Source organism: Podarcis filfolensis (genome assembly GCF_964270895.1).
Source record: "Podarcis filfolensis genome assembly, chromosome: 7".
NCBI lineage: Eukaryota > Metazoa > Chordata > Lepidosauria > Squamata > Lacertidae > Podarcis > Podarcis filfolensis.
The window spans coordinates 27,286,673-27,306,605 of record NC_139603.1 but is presented as its reverse complement, the minus strand read 5'-3'; the positions used below and the strand labels follow the sequence as shown (position 1 = coordinate 27,306,605).

Here is a 19,933-nt window from a genome sequence, read left to right as displayed (position 1 = left end):
TTCTTAATTTTCTTCATTAAAATTACCTTGGAGAAGAAAAACGCCTCCTTTCTGATTCTCTTCTTTTTCTTTCTACAGATCTACTCTTTGCTCTCCTAGGAGACAGATTTCGAGAGGGCGATTTACTCTGCTTAGATCTGCGATCATTAAGGAGAGGTGATCTGCTGCGTCTTGGCTTATCTCGTAGTTTCGGGGACAAACTTCTTCCTTTAGGGCTGCGGCCAGGTCTTCTACCAGGAGACCTGTTTTCTTTCCCTGATGATGCATCTTTAGAAGGAGATTTGGTGGGCTTCTTCTCTTTTTCAGCTTCCAATCTCCTGGATTTTCGATCTTTAGACCTTGATCGTCTATCTTTGGATTTGCTTCTTTGTTCTACTGGAGATTTTGATTTTTTGCCACGATCTCTGTTTTTAGTTTCATTAACAGCTGGAGATTTTTTATGATCTCTAGACTTCATCTTATCCTCTGCTTTAGTCTTATCTTCTGGAGACTTTGACTTCCTATTTTTCTCCTGAGAGCGCCTTCTAAGAGTTGGAGACTTTGACTTTCCTACTTGGTCTTGAGACTTTATTTTTTTAGAGGGGCTTTTTGATTTTCTCCTCTCTTTTGATTTACTTCTTGTTGCTTTCTCTTTTATTCCATCAACTCCTGACTTGCTTTTCTTTTTATCAGATCTGTGCCGAGTCCGTTCTTTTGATCTGCTCTTACTCCGTTTCTTTGAACTTGTTTTATTGTCTACAATCTCTGGTTTCCCTTTAACGTTTGATGACTTAGTTGCAGATCTAGTCCCATTTCTCACCTTATCATTGATTTCTCCCTCCTCTTCAGAACCTGACTCATAACCTTGCAATATTAATCCCATCCCAGACTGAACTTTTCCTTCCATTAGCTCATTTTCAAGTTCAGCTTTAAGCAATGCTCTTTGTTTCTCTAAGTCTTCTAAAGGAGCTAAGAAATCAATTTTAGTTCTTTTTGCTGGACCATCTTCTCTGTCAGAGGCATCAGTAATCTCCTTTCGTTTATGTTTCTTATGTTTGTGCCTATGTTTATGTTTTTTGTCTTTATCTTCTTCTGAAGAATGTTTATGTTTCTTATGTTTACCTCGGTGTTTGTGCTTCTTTTTTTTATGCCGGCTGTGTTTAATTTGTGGTTGCTCTCCTTCTGAAATATCCCCATTTTCTTCATTTGCACTTCTCTCAGAAATATCAGCATCATCAATTCTGTAAATATGTTTAAATAGAATAAATCAGAGATCAAATGAAATATTATGGTTGGCAGCCAGAGATCTGACCAAATTTTCTGAGATCTTTCCTTTCCCTCTCAGTCCTGTGGCACAGCTTACCCAACATAGGGCAGTCTCCCAATCCTTAGGAAAGTCTTTGGAGGGGGAGAATTTAGGGGGGCAGCTAGGCAGACAAGAGAGCAAGAAATTTGCCCCATAACTGTTTAGAGAACTCTTAATCTGCATTCAAGCAAAATATATCAGAAGTATGTCTGTGCCGGTAACCAGCAAGGATCCCTCCTACAAGTAAACTGTAATTACCCAATAACAACACAGCACAAATACACTAGTGCAGGAAAATAAAATGGCAAAAACACTACCTAGGCAGGTTCATTTTTTACTTCTACTTGTGAATTAGATGGCAGTCAAAGTATATTTTTATACATTGATCCATTATTGCCCCATTTATTTTCAGATTTACTTTCGGGCACAATTAGTTTAAACAGCCATGTTCATCATCCTTGCTAAAGAAAGGACTCCCCCCCCCCCAATAACTAGAAAAATAAGCTACAGACCATTTATTATAGCTATTCTTCTATGGTTCCTGATAAGCTAACTTATGATGAATCAATCAAGATAATATTTTTATTCAAACAAATAGAGCATAAGGGACCAAGCACAAAACATGTTCAATTGCACAACTAAGGATTAGACTTAAGAGTTTAGATGAAATTAAGAATATAAGAAATATAATTAAATAACAAGCATCACTAAAATTCATACATACTGTTCATACATAAGATGCTCAAATACCAGTGTATAAATATTATACCATGGTTTGCCAACCCAGTGCCCATGACAGCCTTCATTGGCACACCTGGCATGGGCCCCAGGCTCAATTTCATTTTTTAAAAAGCAAATCTCTAGCCCTCCTAGGAAGAAAAATGCACAGGTGCCCTTATAGGCAATTTCTGCTAAATGAGCTAGCCTAGCTGCTTCTACCTGTTAAGTGTTTTTAGCCAACGAGTAAAATTAGAGGTGTGCCTATGATTGCTAAGTAGTTGTTTGGACACCAGGCTACAGGAATCCCTGGGGTCTTAAAGAGCACCTGCTTTCCCTTCCCCTTCCATGCATTTTCCCGCTTTATTTTTTTCTTGTCCCTGGAAGATGTCATTTACCCTTCCTTTCTGTCTCACAACCAGGATGTATCTTGCCTGTGGTAGGTTTGTATGAGATCTGGGAGTTATTTCCTGCAAATACTACTGTATAAGTATGGGTGTGTGTTACAGAATTCTCCCTCCCTTCCAAAGGCAAATGTTAAAAATTTGCAAAAGAGGGGGAGACATGTCTTCTTGTGTTCAGAGGATAAAGACTAGGCACCAAGATTCTCCTGTAACGTTAACTGACTGTACAATGGTAAAAGTCTATTCAAAACTACGTCTCTTTGTTTCTAATGGGGTTTACTCCCAGATAAGCGGGTACAAGATGACAACCTAGGCTTTGATTTACAGTTGGAATGGGTGAAAGCAGGATTCTTGTGCCTTTTAACAGCTGTAACTCCACAATCAAGACCAGCAGGACATAGCTGATTTCCCATGGTAGGAGTGAAGTTCTTGGGGTGGGGGAGCTGCAATAACTGTTCTCTAATTTTGTGTTGTGCCATGCCCTCCCAGCAGCCATGTTGCATTATGCTATGCCCTCTCTATGGCAGACATTTTGTGACCTGCGCCCACAGCACTCTCTCAAAATTTGAAATGTGGCCATTGATCCAAAAAGGCTGTTGAACTAGGTATCAGACTAAATTGCTTCAGAATTTTACAAATCAAATTAGCATATTGACTCTGCTTAGAACACAACACAAAATGAGATATGTGTGGGGTTATCGCCAACGCCAGTCATAACTAATTTGAGTATCTTAAGTCCGCTGACTTCAGTGGGTCTACTCTGAGTATGACTAGTTGGATATAATCCATTGTCTCCAAAATATAAAGCCAGAACTGTGAGTAAAACACACTGTCATGAATGTAATATCCCTGAGCATGCTACCAAGCATAGATCCAGGAATCTGTTGCCCACATACCATTCACGAGGAACAAAAGATGAAAATATCTCTGTGAACTTATGGATTGTGCAATTATTATGCGCCTTATGGCCAATAAGGGTATTTAAACAAAATGAAAATTAGAGTATTGTCTTCCCCTTGTTAGTTTTCTTATTTTAAGATGTAGGAAATAATTGTGTGTCGATCACTTTGGAAAACAGTCTAGCGACTTCTATTACTTCAGTGATTTTTAGACAACTGGGAGGAAAGCCAGCATAGTGCTGTGGCATAAAGGTAGTTGAATACATCACCATCTTCACTACTCTACCTTTCAATACGGTATATTTATGCCCTCAACCTAACTGAAGTTGTAGACAGTGAATAAAGAGTCCCCTTCCCATGGACTGCTGACATAAACGGGCAATCTGACCTTGTCCATATGCTTATCAATTGCGAAAACAGTGAAGAAAAAGAAAACAAGTTCTAGCAAGAAAAACAAGTTTTATTAAAACCTTCTCAAAGAATTTGTGTTTCATCCTGTAACTGGTGTTGATTTTTACCAAATCATCTGCAGCATGAAGCAAGCTCTGACGCATGAAAGTTGTAGTGAAAACTAGCAAAAATTGCACTGATTAGGAGCCGCCCCAGTGCTTGTTCTGGTTGAAGCAGAAACAGTGGGGAGAGGGTAACATGCCCCTTTACTGCATTAGCTGCCAAGCTGACACAGCAAAGAGGCCCAGATTGAGCCTGTTCTATCATGCGATGGCAGCAGTGTCCACACTGGATCCAGCAGATCCTGTGCCAGTCCCATTTGCTGGAGGGAGGAAGTGGGCTGCTGGGTGCCACTGACAGTACTCTCCACCAGTCCACTGTTTGGGTGGGCACACCCTGACGGTGGGACTTTCCTGCTGGAAGTCAGCAGACACCATCCCATCTAAATGCACAGATCTGGATTGCCCTGTTAGCTTAATAAGTGGAACTACAGTTTTCAAATTCTGCATGGGTCATCCAACCACAAAATGTTTACAACTAATACCTAACCAGCAAGTCACCCTTGATTGGAAATTGAGTTTTACAAGTTTATTGTGTGTGTATGATTTGATTTTACAAGTTTATTGTGTGTGTATGATTTTACAAGTTTATTGTGTGTGTATGATTTGAGACGCGGGTGGCGCTGTGGGTTAAACCTCAGCGCCTTGGACTTGCCGATCGCATGGTCGGCGGTTCGAATCCCCACGGCGGGGTGCGCTCCCGTCGTTCGGTCCCAGCGCCTGCCAACCTAGCAGTTCGAAAGCACCCCCGGGTGCAAGTAGATAAATAGGGACCGCTTACCAGCGGGAAGGTAAACGGCGTTCCGTGTGCTGCGCTGGCTCGCCAGATGCAGCTTGTCATGCTGGCCACGTGACCCAGAAGTGTCTGCGGACAGCGCTGGCTCCCGGCCTATAGAGTGAGATGAGCGCACAACCCTAGAGTCTGTCAAGACTGGCCCGTACGGGCAGGGGTACCTTTTATGATTTGTTTAGGGATTGCCTCATAAAAAGGAAGTTACTAATCTAATAACCCATGGATACCATAGCTGTAAAAAAAAGTGTATTCTGGTGAACAGCCAGAAATTGTGCTTTCAACAGCTCACAACATGAGCTTATTGCCCAAATTTCTTGCATACTGATCCTATTCATGTTCACTAATCAATTAGTCCCTGCAAGTTTGATTACATTTACTCTGAAATTGATGAGCACAAAATGCCCATCAGATTTCCCCCAAAGACATCTGATAAATGCTAGACTAAATAAGTTAGGTGGCAGAGCTTTGGTAAAGGCTGATTTCTACATGCACACCTATGTAAAAAATGCATGATCAAGCCGATATCCCACCAGAGTTCTTACTTTAGTTTGTACTTTGGTATGTGACTATCTATACTGTTATGTCCCTAAAATTACATAAACAGGACAATACATTGTAATCTTTCATAACTCTGGCAATTCCATCCTCATGAAATATGGGGTGCAAGGTTCTTTATTACAGAAATACAAATACGTCTTTAAAATAATTTAAATAATTCATTTTTATACCAGTCTTTTGATTTTAACTGGCTTGGCTCCTGACCATAGCTTTAGACTACAAGCATTGTAACAGCTGTTAATCCAGAAATGTCACTGGAGTGGGAGCAGCTTTAACAAATACAATGTAAACGTCATGTGGTTTATAAATTAAACACTAGCACTTATTTGCCTGTAAGGAGTTACTAAGGCACAAAAAGCCAAGTGTGCATGTGTGATAGACCCATATGGCATTTAGACTATGCCACAACTTTATTTATAAGCAATCGTATCACTCAGATTTCATCAGAAGAAATGGGTAGACCTCTATTTGAGATGAAGCACGCTGGAGAAACAAAGTCAGTGATGTGGAAATTAAAAACCAGTAAAATACCAAAGAAATCTGTTAGTGAAGTACTTGGCAGCACCGATGGCAAAGGAAAAACAGCGCAGCATGTCTATGAGCAACCACCCTGATATCTTTGGGTGGAGGGCAGCATACAAATTCAATCCATCAATCCAACAACAACAATCCCACTAGGGCTAGTAACTTTGCCCAGGCTCGTCAGACATTTCCCCAGCCACGTCGATAAGTCCAAAATGGAACAGAGTTAACTCTCAAAATAAGCATGAGCAGGAATCTTCCCCGCCCCCCACTCTCGCACGTTAACTTGTGCGGAGAAAAGAAAAAAATCCCGAAAACTACCTTTTTTAAAATAAAAAATTGGTGCGGCTTTCGCCTTTGCGCACGATCTTTCTTTTTAAACAAAGAAAGCGCAAGGCGAGAGGCTACTTGCCAACCGCCCTCTCCCCCGCCGCAGGAGAGGCTTAACGGCATTTAATTTCCAGCAAACCTTTCGGGGGTTCCTCCCGCAGGGAAGGAAAGCTCGCGCGGCGGCTGAGCCTTGAGGGTCCGGCGCTGGGACTCCCTTCCGGGTGGGGGCGGCAACTCCGGCGAGACCCAAAGGTAGGCCCTTCGGGGCCCGAGCAGGCGCTGGGAAAGGGCCGGGTGGCGGCGAGGGAAAAGCCGGCTTCGTGCCTCCCCGCTCGAGGTTAAGGGCGGGCTCCGAAGAAGCTCGTCCCGCTCCGGCCTCAGACGCCAGGCCCGGGCCTCCTCGCGACCGTTATAACGGCTCAACAGCGCGTTCTCCCTCCCCCCTTCCCTCCCCTCGCCCATCCGACTTTCTCCCTCACAGCTACCGGAACTAAACCGCGTGCTTTAATATTAGATATAGATATATCTATATCTAATGGTTCTTCTTCATCTTCTTACCCGCGCCCCCGCAGCCCCGACTCCACTATCGTCGCCGCCGCCATTTTGAACTTCCGAACTCCTCGACTTCCACCGCCGCCGCCGCCGAAAGCTGAAGCGATTGAGACGTCGCGCATGCGTGCCGGCAGCGTAAGCCGAGCCGAAATAGTAATAATAATAAAAAAACTCCGCACACCTCGCTGGTCGCTTCGGCAGAAACCGGAAATGAGGTGAACGTCACGCGCCCGGAAGTTGGTAACGTAACTTCCTCCAGCAGCTTGTTACGAGCAGGGAGTTTTGCTCACGGGAGATGTAGCTCCATACTTCCGGTTCCCATTTGCCTGTAGCTTATGCGCGAAGCGGCCAAGCGCAGCGTTATCGGAGGGCGAAGCGGCTTCCAGTTCCGCTGGACAGCCCCGCATATGGCGGCATCCAAATGGGAACAGAAAGTGAGGGGTGTAACTCTTTCCCGTTTCTATGGTTCTCGAGGCTGAGCGTGGGCGGATGGGAGAGGAAGAATGGAATGTTCTGCTTTTAGGGAGCGTCTCTAAAAAGTCAGCCGCCGGGCGCAGGAGTAGCACACCCTTGATTTGTTGATGCATATAGGCCTTCCCAGGGATGCTGGAGAAAAGGCAGGGGTGCAAACGAAGACTGCGCTCCTTAAGCCAGTTACTTGAGAGTAGGTTATCATCGATTGCATTTAGCTTATTTAGAATAGATTTTTTTTGAAATGTGTGCGCCTGAGTGGCATAGGTCCCTGAATTTCAGTGTTAGCCATCAACTTCAGTAAATCTACTCTGAGTACAGATGAGTTGACGACTACTTCTGGGTGGACAGAGAGGGATGCGGTCATTAGGGCCCGATCCTATGCTGTTATCTCATGTGATGAAGTCCCCGCACGGGACCAAGGAAACCTTGAACGTTGCAAGATGCACACTTATTTCCAATATATATATGCCATCCTATAAGCGTGTTCTCAAGGCACCCTGCAACAAAGAATTAAAATGAATTTATGATATGTAATAAAACATTAAAAGCGGTGTGAAAAATCTTGATAAAAATGAGTTTAAACCAGAACAGATTAAGAGAGCTGGAAAAATTGCCTGGTGCCAAAACGGCATTAGGGTGCAGGTGTCTGGGCAATTCTCTAGGGGGTAGCGCTGCTACTTGGTACCCCTCGGAATAAAATCGTAAAGTGCGAATGGAGATAATAAATCTCTCGGGTGCCCGGGTCTCAAGCCATAAAAAGACCGACTCGAAAAGTGGAAAGGCGCTTCTTTGAATCCTTCGACCTCCCACCATAGTTCCCATTGTCAACATTTTCACCTGCGTATTATTATTACCTAATCCATATTTTACATCTTTCCATGTTATCTGTTGTAATCGTTACATTACAAGTGTTACTAAAATCCTGCTAATGTTTTCACCTGCTTACAGTGGTCTCCTAAATAAATTGTAAATTTCTCCCCCATTCTTTCTTGAAGTTGTTGTCTTCTTGGTTCCTGAGCTTTCCGGACAGTTTTGCCATTTCGGTATATATTCCATCAGTTGAACAAAAGAAATCCCTACATATGGTTATGTATTTGGTAATGTGATAACTTTTTACAATAAAAACTATTGCAAAAGAAAAGAAAAGTGGAAAGGTGTAGTAGCTTTCAAGTGTAACAGGGATGAAGGAAACCATCCCGCAGTCCTGCTCCGAGGCCATTTGCACATGCTCCCTTAGCGCTTTTGGTAGGAGGGGTCTTGGGTATCCGCAAGGCAGCCTTGGCTTGGGAAGTTGGTGAGACAAGCAGGGAAGGGCTTGGAGGAGCGGAAGCAGATCGGGACCAAGGGAAGCCATCCTGGTTTAGCTCCCCTGCGGAGGGGAGCAGAGGGGGAGGTCCAGCCTGTCTCCCCTCGCCTAAGCTTGCGTGCGCAAGGTTTTCTGTCGCGTGGCGGCGGCGGATGATTTCGCAGGGGCGCAAGGACCCGAAGTTCTCGCTGATGGATCTGCGCAAAACTTTTACCCATGGGTAACAAAGGTATATTTCTTTGATGGCCGACCCTGAGCATGAAAACTGGAGGAGGGGATTTGCTGGGCTTCTTCCTGGAAGACAAAAGCAGAGCCGCTCCGTAATACAGTTTGCGCGCGCGTTAAGCCTCGTACTTTGCGCATACTTCCCTCTTCGGTTTTCAAATCGTTGCTTCTGCCCCTAGTAAAGAGGAGTCGATGCATATTTACCTCGCTTTATTTCACTCTATGATTTGCTCCCCCAGTCCCGATCCGTATTACGTTAAATGAGTGCAGCATCTTCGATGTGTTCTGCATTTTCCAACCGCTTTTCAGAAGCGTTGCAAAAAAATGGTTGGCCTAAATAGTACGAGATCCCCGTGTCCCTCCCTGTGCAGGTTTGTGTTAACTTGATGTTTGGAGTTAAAGATGCAGCGTAATTGTAGCTGTGGTTTTGCTGGGTTTGTTTGTGAGCATTCACTTAAGACCAGTGCTATATTGAGCTTAATGTCTTTCCCGAAGTTAGCGCTTCCGTTACAGGAAATACTCATTTTTCAAGCAATAAATTGCAGGAAAAGGCAGTTAATACAGGAAGAGCTTTGCTGGATCAGACCAAAGGCCCATCTAGTCAAGTGTCCTCTATTTGCCCAGTAGCCAAGGGGAGCAGGCCATGGGTGTCAGTTCTTGCATGGCCTCTCACAATTGGTGTCACTGCTATGTACACTGAGTGGCAAAGTGGCAGGGAGGCCAGCACTGCCTAGGCAGCCCAGTGAAGTCAACTTACACCAACATCCTCCCTCCCTTGCCTCTCTCCCTCTTGGTAAGCCACAGTGATGGCAATGATGGGAGGCCAGGGAATTGCTCCTGGGAGCCAACCAGCTTCCATTGGAAAGCCCAAATCACAGCATGAGCGCAAAAACCTGTTCCCCAGTTGGGCTCACCAGCAACTACTATTCAGAGACATGCCATTGTGGTCGGTCGCTAATGAAAGCCTTGTCCTCCATGAATTTGTTTAACCACCTTTTGAAACCATCCCAGTCGATGGCCACCGCTGCCTTGTTTTAACAGTGTGTTGTGTGAACACACTACCCTTGGGCTGCAGGACTAAACAAACGCATCTTTAAGCACCAAACTTTGAAATCCTGTTTGGAATTTAACTCCATAGGAACATTTGGACTTGTAAGTCAAGGAGGGATGGGCGATATCCGGTTTTGCAACATCGTGATATATCTGTGTATCACAGCGTTTGAAATCAGGATGGAGCTATGCAGAGGCATTGGCTGGCTTCACGGTTTTCCCCAAATTGTTATTTTTTGCATAGCACGCGCGCGTGCACACACACACACACCATGACTTGTGATACATTGCCAGGTCAAAAATTATGAAACCGATATCGCAATATGGGCTTCGAACCGGTTTTGGATGAGGGTTGTGTTGGAGGGAGGAAAGAAAAATGACCCAGAATAAAAATAAAATATGACTACTTGCTACAGTGGCTATATTCTGCCTCCATGGTCAGAGGTATTATGCTTCTGAATTGTAGTTGCTGGAAACTGCAGGACAAAATATCGCTGTCGTGCTCACGTCCAGCTTGTGGGCTTCCCATGGGTATGTGGATGGTCCCTGTGAAAACAGAGGGCTGGAGTAGATGAGCTGTTGGTCTGATCCCATTGGGCTGTTCTTCTGTTCTAATAAAAGTAGAATTTCTTTTCATGTTTCTTTGTACTGACCACTGTTTTGATCATTGATCTGCTTGTTTTGAACTCCCAGGAGTCCGGAGCAAATTCACCAATGATTGAAAAACAAAACAACAACAACCCAATAACTAATAAGACCGAAAGACAGTTTGTAAGTAGACTTTCAATTTTTGAATGCGTTGGGTCTTTCCTCACCATTCATATTTTAACTTGACACGTTATTAACATCATACACATTCATCATATTCTTTCAAACATACTGTATTTTCTATAAAAAATTTAACCCACAATTTGCAAACTGCAGTAGAGTAATGGATAATTCAGTGTAAGTTTATTTAATGGGGGGACGGGGTTTTAATCGGGGTGTGTGTGTTTTAAATTGTTTTAAGATGTAATATGTTAATTTGGATTTTTGTATTTGTGGAGTTGGAGATTGTTTAGGGGCTTTGGTTGGGGAATGTACTTTTTATTAGTTTGCATACATTAGCATTGCTAATTGTTTTAATTGTGTATTTTGTACTTTTATATTATAACGTTGTGTTGTGAACCACCCTGAGACCTATGGGTAAGGGGCGGCATACAAATTTATTTTAAGAATAGAAATAGCAATAATAAGAGCAATAATTTAATGTAAAGCATAAAAATGGCTTTTGACATATTATCGACTAAGGATTGGGGGGTGGAAGTACCCCACTACTCTAGAGGGGTGGATAGCTCAGTTGGTTAGAGCATGGTGCTGATATAGTGGTACCTTGGGTTAAGAACTTAATTCGTTCTGGAGGTCTGTTCTTAACCTGAAACTGTTCTTACCTGAAGCACCACTTTAGCTAATGGGGCCTCCTGCTGCCGCCGTGCCGCTGCTGCACGATTTCTGTTCTCATCCTGAAGCAAAGTTCCTAACCTGAGGTAATATTTCTGGGTTAGCGGAGTCTGGAACCTGAAGAGTTTGTAACCTGAAGCGTCTGTAACCTGAGGTACCACTGTAATGCCAATTGCTGCATATTCCGGCGTTGCAGGGAGTTGATGATCCTCATGGTCTCTTGCAACTCTACAATTCTCTGTGGTATTGCATACCATGCTTTACTAGCAAGGGATGGGTAACATTCCCATTTGACTACTGAATATGGTAGTTTGGCTGCAAGTGAGAAGGATAGTTCAGTGGTAGAGTGCATGTTTTTTTTGGGGGGGGGAGTGACTTGCATCCCCTTGAGACTCAACGTCACCCAGTCTGCCATTTCCCCCCCTCTGTAAATTTACATTCACATTCACCCGGTGCTATACCAGCTGCACTGGCTCCCGGTGGAATACAGGATCAGGTTCAAGGTGCTGGTTTTAACCTTTAAAGCCCTATACGGCCTAGGACCCTCGTACCTACGGGACCACCTCTCCCGGTATGTCCCACAGAGGAACTTACAGTCTTCAAACAAAAACATCTTGAAGGTCCCAGGCCACAGAGAGGTTAGGCTGGCCTCAACCAGAGCCAGGGCTTTTTCGGCTGTGGCTCCGATCTGGTGGAACACTCTGTCACAAGAGACTAGGGCCCTGAGGGACTTGACATCTTTCCGCAGGGCCTGCAAGACAGAGCTGTTCCACCAGGCCTTTGGTCAGGGCGCAGACGGACTCCCTCCTTTGGCAATGTTCACAGAACTCTAGCCCAATTGTTGCCATTAATCTGATTTGAATTAATTTTATAATGAAATGATTTTAGAATGTTATACTGTTTTATTGTTGTTAGCCGCCCTGAGCCCGGCTTCGGCTGGGGAGGGCGGGATATAAATAAATTATTATTATTATTATTATTATTATTATTATTATTATTATTATTATTTTATAGGTTGTTAGTTTCAACACAATGAGCCGCCGTGGAAACAACTGGGCCTACACCGAGGTCATTGACCTCCTGGATATATGGGGAGAGCAGAAGATCCAGAAGCTGCTCCAGAGCAGCTACAGAAATATGGACACCTTCCAAGTCATTGCAAGCGAGATGGCCAAGAGGGGACACGAGCGCACTGCCCAAGAGTGCCGGACCAAGACTAAAACAATGCGTAGGGATTACAAAAAGGCCAAGGACAACCCCTCCTCGCTGGGCGGGCGCATGACGTGCCCTTTCTATGAGCAGCTCGATAGGATATTGGCCGGCGATTCTGGCTTCCAGCCCCCAAGGAGGCTACCACACGCTGCTCTGCCGGAGGAGTCATCAGGGGATACCAATTCCCCTTGTCCCCTGGCGGAAGGAGCTGCGCCCGTGGTGCCTGAGGACTATAGCGAGAGTCCGGATCAGTTTTCCCCATGCACGCAGATCGCTGTGGAGATCTCCGACTCCGCCACGCCCAGTCCCATGTTCTACATGACGAGGGCGGTCTCCGCGAAGCCTGCAAGCATGTCTTGGCCGGTAGCAAGTAAGATCTCTGCTTTGTGCCCGGGAGAAAATTGTAGTAATGATAATAATTTTATTCTTTGTACGTCGCCCAGGCTGACTGGGTTGCCCCAGCCACTCTGGGCGGCTCCCAACAAAATAATAAAAACTCAGTACAGTGGTACCTCAGGTTAAGTACTTAATTCGTTCCGGAGGTCGTTCTTAACCTGAAACTGTTCTTAACCTGAGGCACCACTTTAGCTAATAGGGCCTCCTGCTGCCGCCGTGCCGCCAGAGCCCAATTTCTGTTCTCATCCTGAAGCAAAGTTCTTAACCTGAAGCACTATTTCTGGGTTAGCAGAGTGTGTAACCTGAAGCGTATGTAACCTGAGGTACCACTGTAAAACATCAAGCCTTAAAAACTTCCCTGAAGAGATGTTGCCTTCAGATGTTGCATCTTGTGAGAGTCTGTGCATTGGTCTGCCTGCGCTGTGGCTGTGTTTCTTTATTATGTTTTCTTACATTTACGTCCTGTCTTCATGGAACCCAAGGGGCAGGTGGTGCTCAAATGGTCTCTCATCCAAGCACAGAACAGACAAGCTTGGTTTCAGCAATGGGGTGGAGGAGTGGGCCATCTATGGCTCCAAGCCATGATGTCTGTGGTCCACCTCCAAAGTTGGAGGCAGCAATGCTTCTGAATATTAGGCCGTTCTTATGTGGCCTGTTCCTTTTTTTTTATATAAAATATTTATTAAGGTTTTAAAAGTTTATATAAAATAAAAAACAAAAACAAAAACAGTAAAAATACATACAAAACATACAAAACACATACAACAACAAGTATAATTTCAATCCCTTATATTCATAAAACTTACTTTCCCGACCTCCTCATACCTCTCCTTTCTGTATTCCAATCTCTAATTAATTCAATTCAGCAAATCCTTCCCCTAATTTCTGTATAATTTTTAACCTTTCTTTTCTTGATCACATAATCATTACAGCTTATAACCACTTAATTTCTGAATCAACATCGTTCTAACCTTCAATAATTTTACAATGTTTCCTAAGATAGTCCTTAAATTTCTTCCAATCTTCTTCCGCCGTCTCTTTTCCCTGGTCTTGGATTCTGCCGGTCATTTCTGCCAGTCCCATATAGTCTATAACCTTCATCTGCCATTCTTCCACGGTGGGTAGATCTTCTGTCTTCCAATACTTTGCAATGAGTATTCTTGCTGCTGTTGTTGCATACATAAAAAATGTTCTGTCCTTCTTTAACACCAATTGGCCGATCATGCCCAGGAGAAAGGCCTCTGGTTTCTTCAGGAAGGTATATTTAAATACTTTTTTCATTTCATTATAGATCATTTCCCAGAAAGCCTTGATCCTTGGGCATGTCCACCAAAGGTGAAAGAATGTACCTTCAGTCTCTTTACATTTCCAACACTTATTATGTGGCCTGTTCCTTCAGGCCATTCCCTGGGAGTATGCTGCTGCTTCTAGTTCAGGACAGTGCTTGTGTACTTATGCTATTCTAAGCTTCTCATAGGTATTTGGTTGTCTAATATGAGAACAAAATGCTGGACCAGATGGGTCTTTGGTCTGATCTAGGACTGGGCGATATATTGATAATACCATCCAAAACCAGTTTGAAGTCCATATCATGATATTGGTTTCATCATTTTTGACCTGGCAATATATTGCGAATTATGATGTGGGTGGGTGTACAGTGGTACCTCGGGTTAAGTACTTAATTCGTTCCAGAGGTCCGTACTTAACCTGAAACTCTTCTTAACCTGAAGTACCACTTTAGCTAATGGGGCCTCCTGCTGCCGCCGTGCCGCAGGAGCCCGATTTCTGTTCTCATCCTGAAGCAAAGTTCTTAACCTGAAGCACTATTTCTGGGTTAGCAGAGTCGGTACCACTGTACTATGCAAAAATCACAATGTGGGGAAAACTGTGAAGCCAGCCAATGGCTCTACATAGCTCCATCCTGATTTCAGGCATTGTGATATACAGTGGTACCTCGGTTTTCGAACATCTCTGTTGACGAACATTTCGGTTTTCTAATGCCATAAACCCGGAAGTAAATGCTTCAGTTTTTGAACACGCCTCGGAAATCAAACATGAAACGTGGCTTCCGTATTGAGTTTTCTGTTTTGAGGCTTCTGTTTTGAGTTTTTGGTTTTCGAACGTTTCGGAACTCGAACAGTCTTCTGGAACGGATTACGTTTGAAAACCAAGGTACCACTGTATAGGTATATTGCGATGTTTAGCTGGTGATATATCACAATATTGAAAACCAGATATTGCCCAGCCCTAGCCCGACTCAGCAGGCCTCTTCATATGTATAAAACATTAATTCACACATCTTTTTTCGTTCCTGCTAGAAGCTGATCATCCGGCTCCATCCCTCTCCTCTATGTTCCTCAGTAATCCTGGCAGCTCATCAACCAAAGGTTCAAGAATGGGTAAATATGAAATGATAACATGACGAGATAAAAAAAGATGACGAGATAAAAAATGGATAAGTAAGATAATAGACTATGCAGAACTGGCAAAATTAAGACAATCTAATTATGAGTGTTTTACATAAGAATGGATGCCTTTTTCAGACAATTTAAAGAAATATTATAGTATGATGAACTTGCAAGATTTGAGCTATTAGCAACAGAGGTAATTAGATTATAATATTGTGGTTATGATTTAATAGAAGATCAGGTACAGCAGAAGGGGAGAAACAACAACATGGAAAAATAAGAGAAAAGATGAAATTGTGTTTTGATTGTATCCGTTAAAAATGTTGAAACTTAATAAAACATAACTGCGGGGTGGAGAATGGGTAAATACATCACTGAACTCATTTTGTTAGTACGGTATTTAACCTACCCAGAGTCCTTTTGTATCACATTGCAATGTGCACTCTCCTTTTTAATATATGGCTTTGTGTGTGTGTGTGTGTGTGTGTGTTTGTGTGTGCCTGTCTATCTCCAGATGCAACGGTGGCCCCTTCGTCGGCTCTGCTGCCCAACTGCCCGACTCTGTCTTCCGAAGGGCGGCTGACCAGAGTCCGAAAGCGCCAAAGAAAAACCAGGAACGACTTGGTCATGGAATTGTCACGAATAGCAGACCGGAGGGTACAGACCGCAACTGACAGAATCCTGTCTTCCTTAAACCGGTATGCCACCGCAGACCTTCAGGACCGAGAGAGGGACCGGGCCGACACGGCGCAAATCATTGCCATCATGCATCGCCAGACAGAACTGCTGGAATCGCTGGTGCAGATGCAGTCTGTCGAGCAGACGCCGGTGTCCCCTGCACCCTCGTGGCACCCTCGGCCACGCTCCGCCATTTCTCCCCCCTCCCGTTCGGGTGTCCCCAGGAGGACACTGGTGCCCCGGGTGAACCACAGGCGGAGACCACAGAAGTACAGCCCTTAACTGTACTACTGAGGAAGAGGGTTTCCTAGTTAAAGTTGCTGGGTGCTACTGGAACAATATATTGAGAGCCTACACCCAAAGGCATTTGTATTAACGACTGGAGTTTCTAATGCTAGAATAGGACATAAACAATGAGGCATAATATATGCTACTGAAGCCTCAGTCGTGTACCCATTCTCCTGAAAACGAGCCCCCTTGAACTCAATGGGACTTAGAGTAGTTATGCGTAGCGTTGTACTCTTAAGTGTTTGGATTTAGATGCTCCAGAAGACTGTTTTGTAGCATACGTTCCAAAGACACCAAGATTAATTATCTGGTTCCTTATTGGCCCTGTGGGTTAGACACTTAGGTGCTAAAAAACTTAATGGGTCCTCGCCTAATTGTGTTGATGGCCAATGCCACCACCCCCTCCACATCTCCCTTTTTTAAAATTTTGTATTCCCTGAAACATCATTTAAGTTTTAAACTCTTTGCCCCCTGTTTTAATTAAAAACACCCTGTTATCGTCTGGGAGGAGGCATAAACATGCAATGGTTGGGGTGAGCTCAACAGTAGTTCTTCCAGTGGTGCAACAATAAAGCTTGCTAGCACATTTGCAAAGCTAAGCAGGGTCCGTTATGGTTTCAAATCGGATGGGGGACCATGTGTTGAGATTCTTGCATTGCAGAGGCTTGGACTTGATGACCCTCAGGATCCCTTCCAATTCTACAATTCTGTGCTTCCCTCTTGTGCTACTTGGTTTCTTTGTCCTCTTTTGATAGGTGGGTCCAGCTTTCTTCTATGCAAACAGGATAAAGAGGATGGGCATATACTATGGACATAATACATGAAATTGTGTATCATGTAGGGTGGGGACATAATATAAATTAATATCAAACGTTTATTTAATGCTAACCATAAGCTAGTTGAAGTATAGACCAGAACAGTAATGCAGTCCTTAAACATAGGGTTTTGGACACTTCCGTGCATCAACATCCCATGGCTAAGGCTTGGTCCTTTTCTGCTTAATAGGAAGTGGGAAGAAAAAACATCCATTTCATCCCCCTTCCTCCTAAATCATCGCTTTTGTAATACATAGAAGTCAGAACATTTCCCTTCCTGGCTGAAAGCATGACATCCGCTGCACAGCTATGGTCTGGCCTCCGTGGTCCATCTGTGGTGTGGGGAGGTGAGGCATGTCTTGATGTCACTGGTAGATACAGGCTTTGAAAACCATGGTGCAGACCTAGCCCTCGATGTTTGTGTTGGGTAGGTGAGATGGGTGTTGCAAGGAGAAGTTACAGATGATTTAAAAACGGGGCTGAGAAGGTGGAAGGTGAAAGGACTTCATCAGCAGAAGGTAGGGCGAGGCGTGCATTCGACCTGGAGAACAGCAGGACACGGAAGATGCCATGCAGGCTGATTTCAGATGAGCTTGCATAGGTGAATGAGGATAAAAACAAGACACATGGGAATTGGAGGTGGAGAGTGTTAAACGCAGGTCTATTTTTCTAGGTGCCGGAACTCACCATGAATGTCTCTCTTCTTCTCTTATAATGCCAATGGTGCCCACCTGAGAGGTGGGAGACTTTCCGGCTGAAAAAATCCCGTGGTGTAATAACTAAAAGCTAAGTGTTGGTTGTCGAGATAAGAGGGATTCAGTACAACAGTGTAAGGGAAGGGTGATGTGATCAGAAGAAGGGAAGCGAGAGTTCCGTTTGGTTGCTTCTGCACAACATCTGTGCTCGGTGGTAGCACTGCAAAGAAAGTAAGGGAGCAAAGTATATCACAGGAGATGTACCATCTAGTGAGAGTGGGGGTGGCTCTCTTAATCCCCCTCCCCGTTTTTGTTTTTGTAACCTGTGCCAGTTCGACCGGCTTGTTGGACTAGCAGCAATAAACGGGGATTGGCGCAACTCCCTTCTTGGTTGCTGACACTCAGCGCATCGCATGAGCATGCCTGCCGCTCTATAATCGCTGCAGGAAGTAACCATGTAAGACAAAGGTGCATGGCTTAGTGGCATACAGAGAAGGCTTATAGATACCCAAAGTAATGATCTTCAGGATCTATAGGAAATACTACAGTTGGAACATGGAAGCCACAGTGCATGAGTGGCTTCAAAACTTACTTCCAGGGATCTTTCAGTGAGAAAAAATAAAACAATGGGCAGTTTTTACCGGAAGATAACTTCCTCACCACTGTTCATCTCTGCCGCCATTTGCGGACACCGAAGATTATTGGGTATGTGCTAGGGCAGAGCTTTCCAAAGATTTTCATGTTGGTGGCATACTTTTTAGACGCGCATCATTTCGCGACACAGTAATTCAGTTTTACTAGCAAACCAGAGGTTAAACTAACCCTGGGAAGAGAACAGGGAGAATTCGTGCGACACACCTACACACTGCAGCCAACACACTAACGTGTCACGACACACAGTTTGGAAAGCTTTGTGCTAGGGAATATTATTGGATCACATGGGGCAGCGGAGATATCCTGCAGGACTGACTTTTGCCCTGTTTGGGGCTGCTTAAGCCCGATAGCAGGTGTGGGGAAACTTTGGCCCTCCAGATGTTTCTGAACTTCCAACTCCCACGGTCCCTGGCCTTTGTCCATGATTGCTAGGGCTGATGGGAGTTGTAGTTCAGCAACATCTGGTGGGCCGAAAGTACAGCAGATACATAAAGGCACGCAATACCTATAACTTCTTGAAAGTGGCAACTCAGTTGAGAGTGGTTGCCAGTTTTGACTTGTTGGATAGAATTAACAGATGAATTAGTGGGCTTAAGCAGTTGTGGAGAGGCCATGCCACAGACCTTTGGAGAATGGGGAGCAAATTATTTTTGTCTACGAAAAAGCAAATGATGAGAATTGTGCTTACCATGGATTTGACAGGTGTGCCAGGTCCCTTGTTTCAGCAAGATGGCAGGCAAGGGTTGCGTCGAGAAATACAAGGGATATCCTAGGATAGAATGGTATTTTAGCTTTCTTTTGTAATGGCAAACGTCTTTGCTTGCTTGTATTATAAACCCTGCTTCATAAAAACTTTGTTTCAAATCAAATTTGCCTCCCTCTCTCTTTCTGCATGATGTGTTCTCAGCAGGCTGCATGCGCATTGGATGTGGTTTAAGTAGGGTTAAGTACTCTGACCTGCTTCAGGCAAGGGATGCAAGGCGAATCAAGGGAGGGATAATGGTGGGGAAGACAACCCAACTTAGGTGCAAGCAGCTAGAAAGGAAGGAAGCACAGCCTGAAGAGCTGTTGGGGGCACACAGGGGATCTACAACCACACTGGTGTGATGGGTCTGCTTGGGTACAGAACTCTGCCCAGAGGAGGCCAAACGGAGCGACACTAATCTGTTGTCTCATACCTGACCAGTATGCTTGCGAGCACAGTTCAAAGTGTTGGTGCTGACCTGTAAAGCCCTAAATGGCCTTGGCCCAGTATACCTGAAGGAGCATCTCCACCCACACCATTCAGCCCGGACACTGAGGTCCAGCTCTGAGGGCCTTCTGGCAGTTCCCTCACTGCGAGAAGTGAGGTTGCAGGGAACCAGGCAGAGGGCCTTCTTGGTAGTGGCGCCTGTCAAATGTCAAGGAAATAAACAGCTATCTGACTTTTAGAAGAAATCTGAAGGCAGCCCTGTTTAGGGAAGTTTTTAATGTTTGATGTTTTATCATGTTTTTAATATTCTGTTGGGAGCTGCCCAGTGTGGCTGGGGAAACCCAGTCAGATGGGTGGGGTATGAATTATTATTATTATTATTACCTCAGGTGGTTAACACAATTCAGAAACATTCAGTCATATTTACTATTTGCACTGGGGAGTTAAGTGTAGTGGTGGAAGGGAAGGCACAAAGGTTTCAAGGTTAGATGATATCCCATCTTCGCCGAGCATTTATCCCCATTCATTTGC

The 19,933-nt window shown here is 44.3% G+C and overlaps 2 protein-coding genes across 6 annotated transcripts in view; one reads left to right on the top strand and one right to left on the bottom strand.

The window, feature by feature from the left end:
* The window catches only part of PRP4K (pre-mRNA processing factor kinase PRP4K), a 29,915-nt gene extending 23,124 nt beyond the window's left edge, over positions 1 to 6,791 (bottom strand). For 3 of the 4 annotated variants that reach the window (XM_083623738.1, XM_083623739.1, XM_083623740.1), the window contains exons 1-2: positions 6,576 to 6,790; positions 27 to 1,220 (exon numbers count right to left, since the gene is read on the bottom strand). In XM_083623738.1, the coding sequence (XP_083479864.1) occupies positions 27 to 1,220; positions 6,576 to 6,691 (1,310 nt within the window). In that variant the 5' untranslated portion in view covers positions 6,692 to 6,790. Of the gene's footprint in view, positions 1 to 26; positions 1,221 to 6,575 lie in introns of all 4 variants that reach the window. The other variant, XM_083623737.1, reaches the window with a different exon arrangement.
* Positions 6,792 to 8,286: 1,495 nt separating this feature from the next.
* LOC310767119 (uncharacterized protein) lies at positions 8,287 to 19,079 on the top strand. Of its 2 annotated transcripts, XM_083624017.1 has the most exons (5): positions 8,287 to 8,578; positions 10,318 to 10,395; positions 12,079 to 12,646; positions 14,991 to 15,071; positions 15,595 to 19,079. In XM_083624017.1, the coding sequence occupies exons 2-5, from the start codon at positions 10,339 to 10,341 to the stop codon at positions 16,038 to 16,040; spliced, it is 1,152 nt and encodes a 383-aa protein (XP_083480143.1). In that variant the 5' UTR covers positions 8,287 to 8,578; positions 10,318 to 10,338; the 3' UTR covers positions 16,041 to 19,079. The 2 variants fall into 2 exon arrangements, with proteins under 2 accessions (XP_083480143.1, XP_083480144.1); XM_083624018.1 differs by lacking the exon at positions 10,318 to 10,395 and having other exon boundaries at positions 8,314 to 8,578.
* Positions 19,080 to 19,933: the final 854 nt, after the last annotated feature.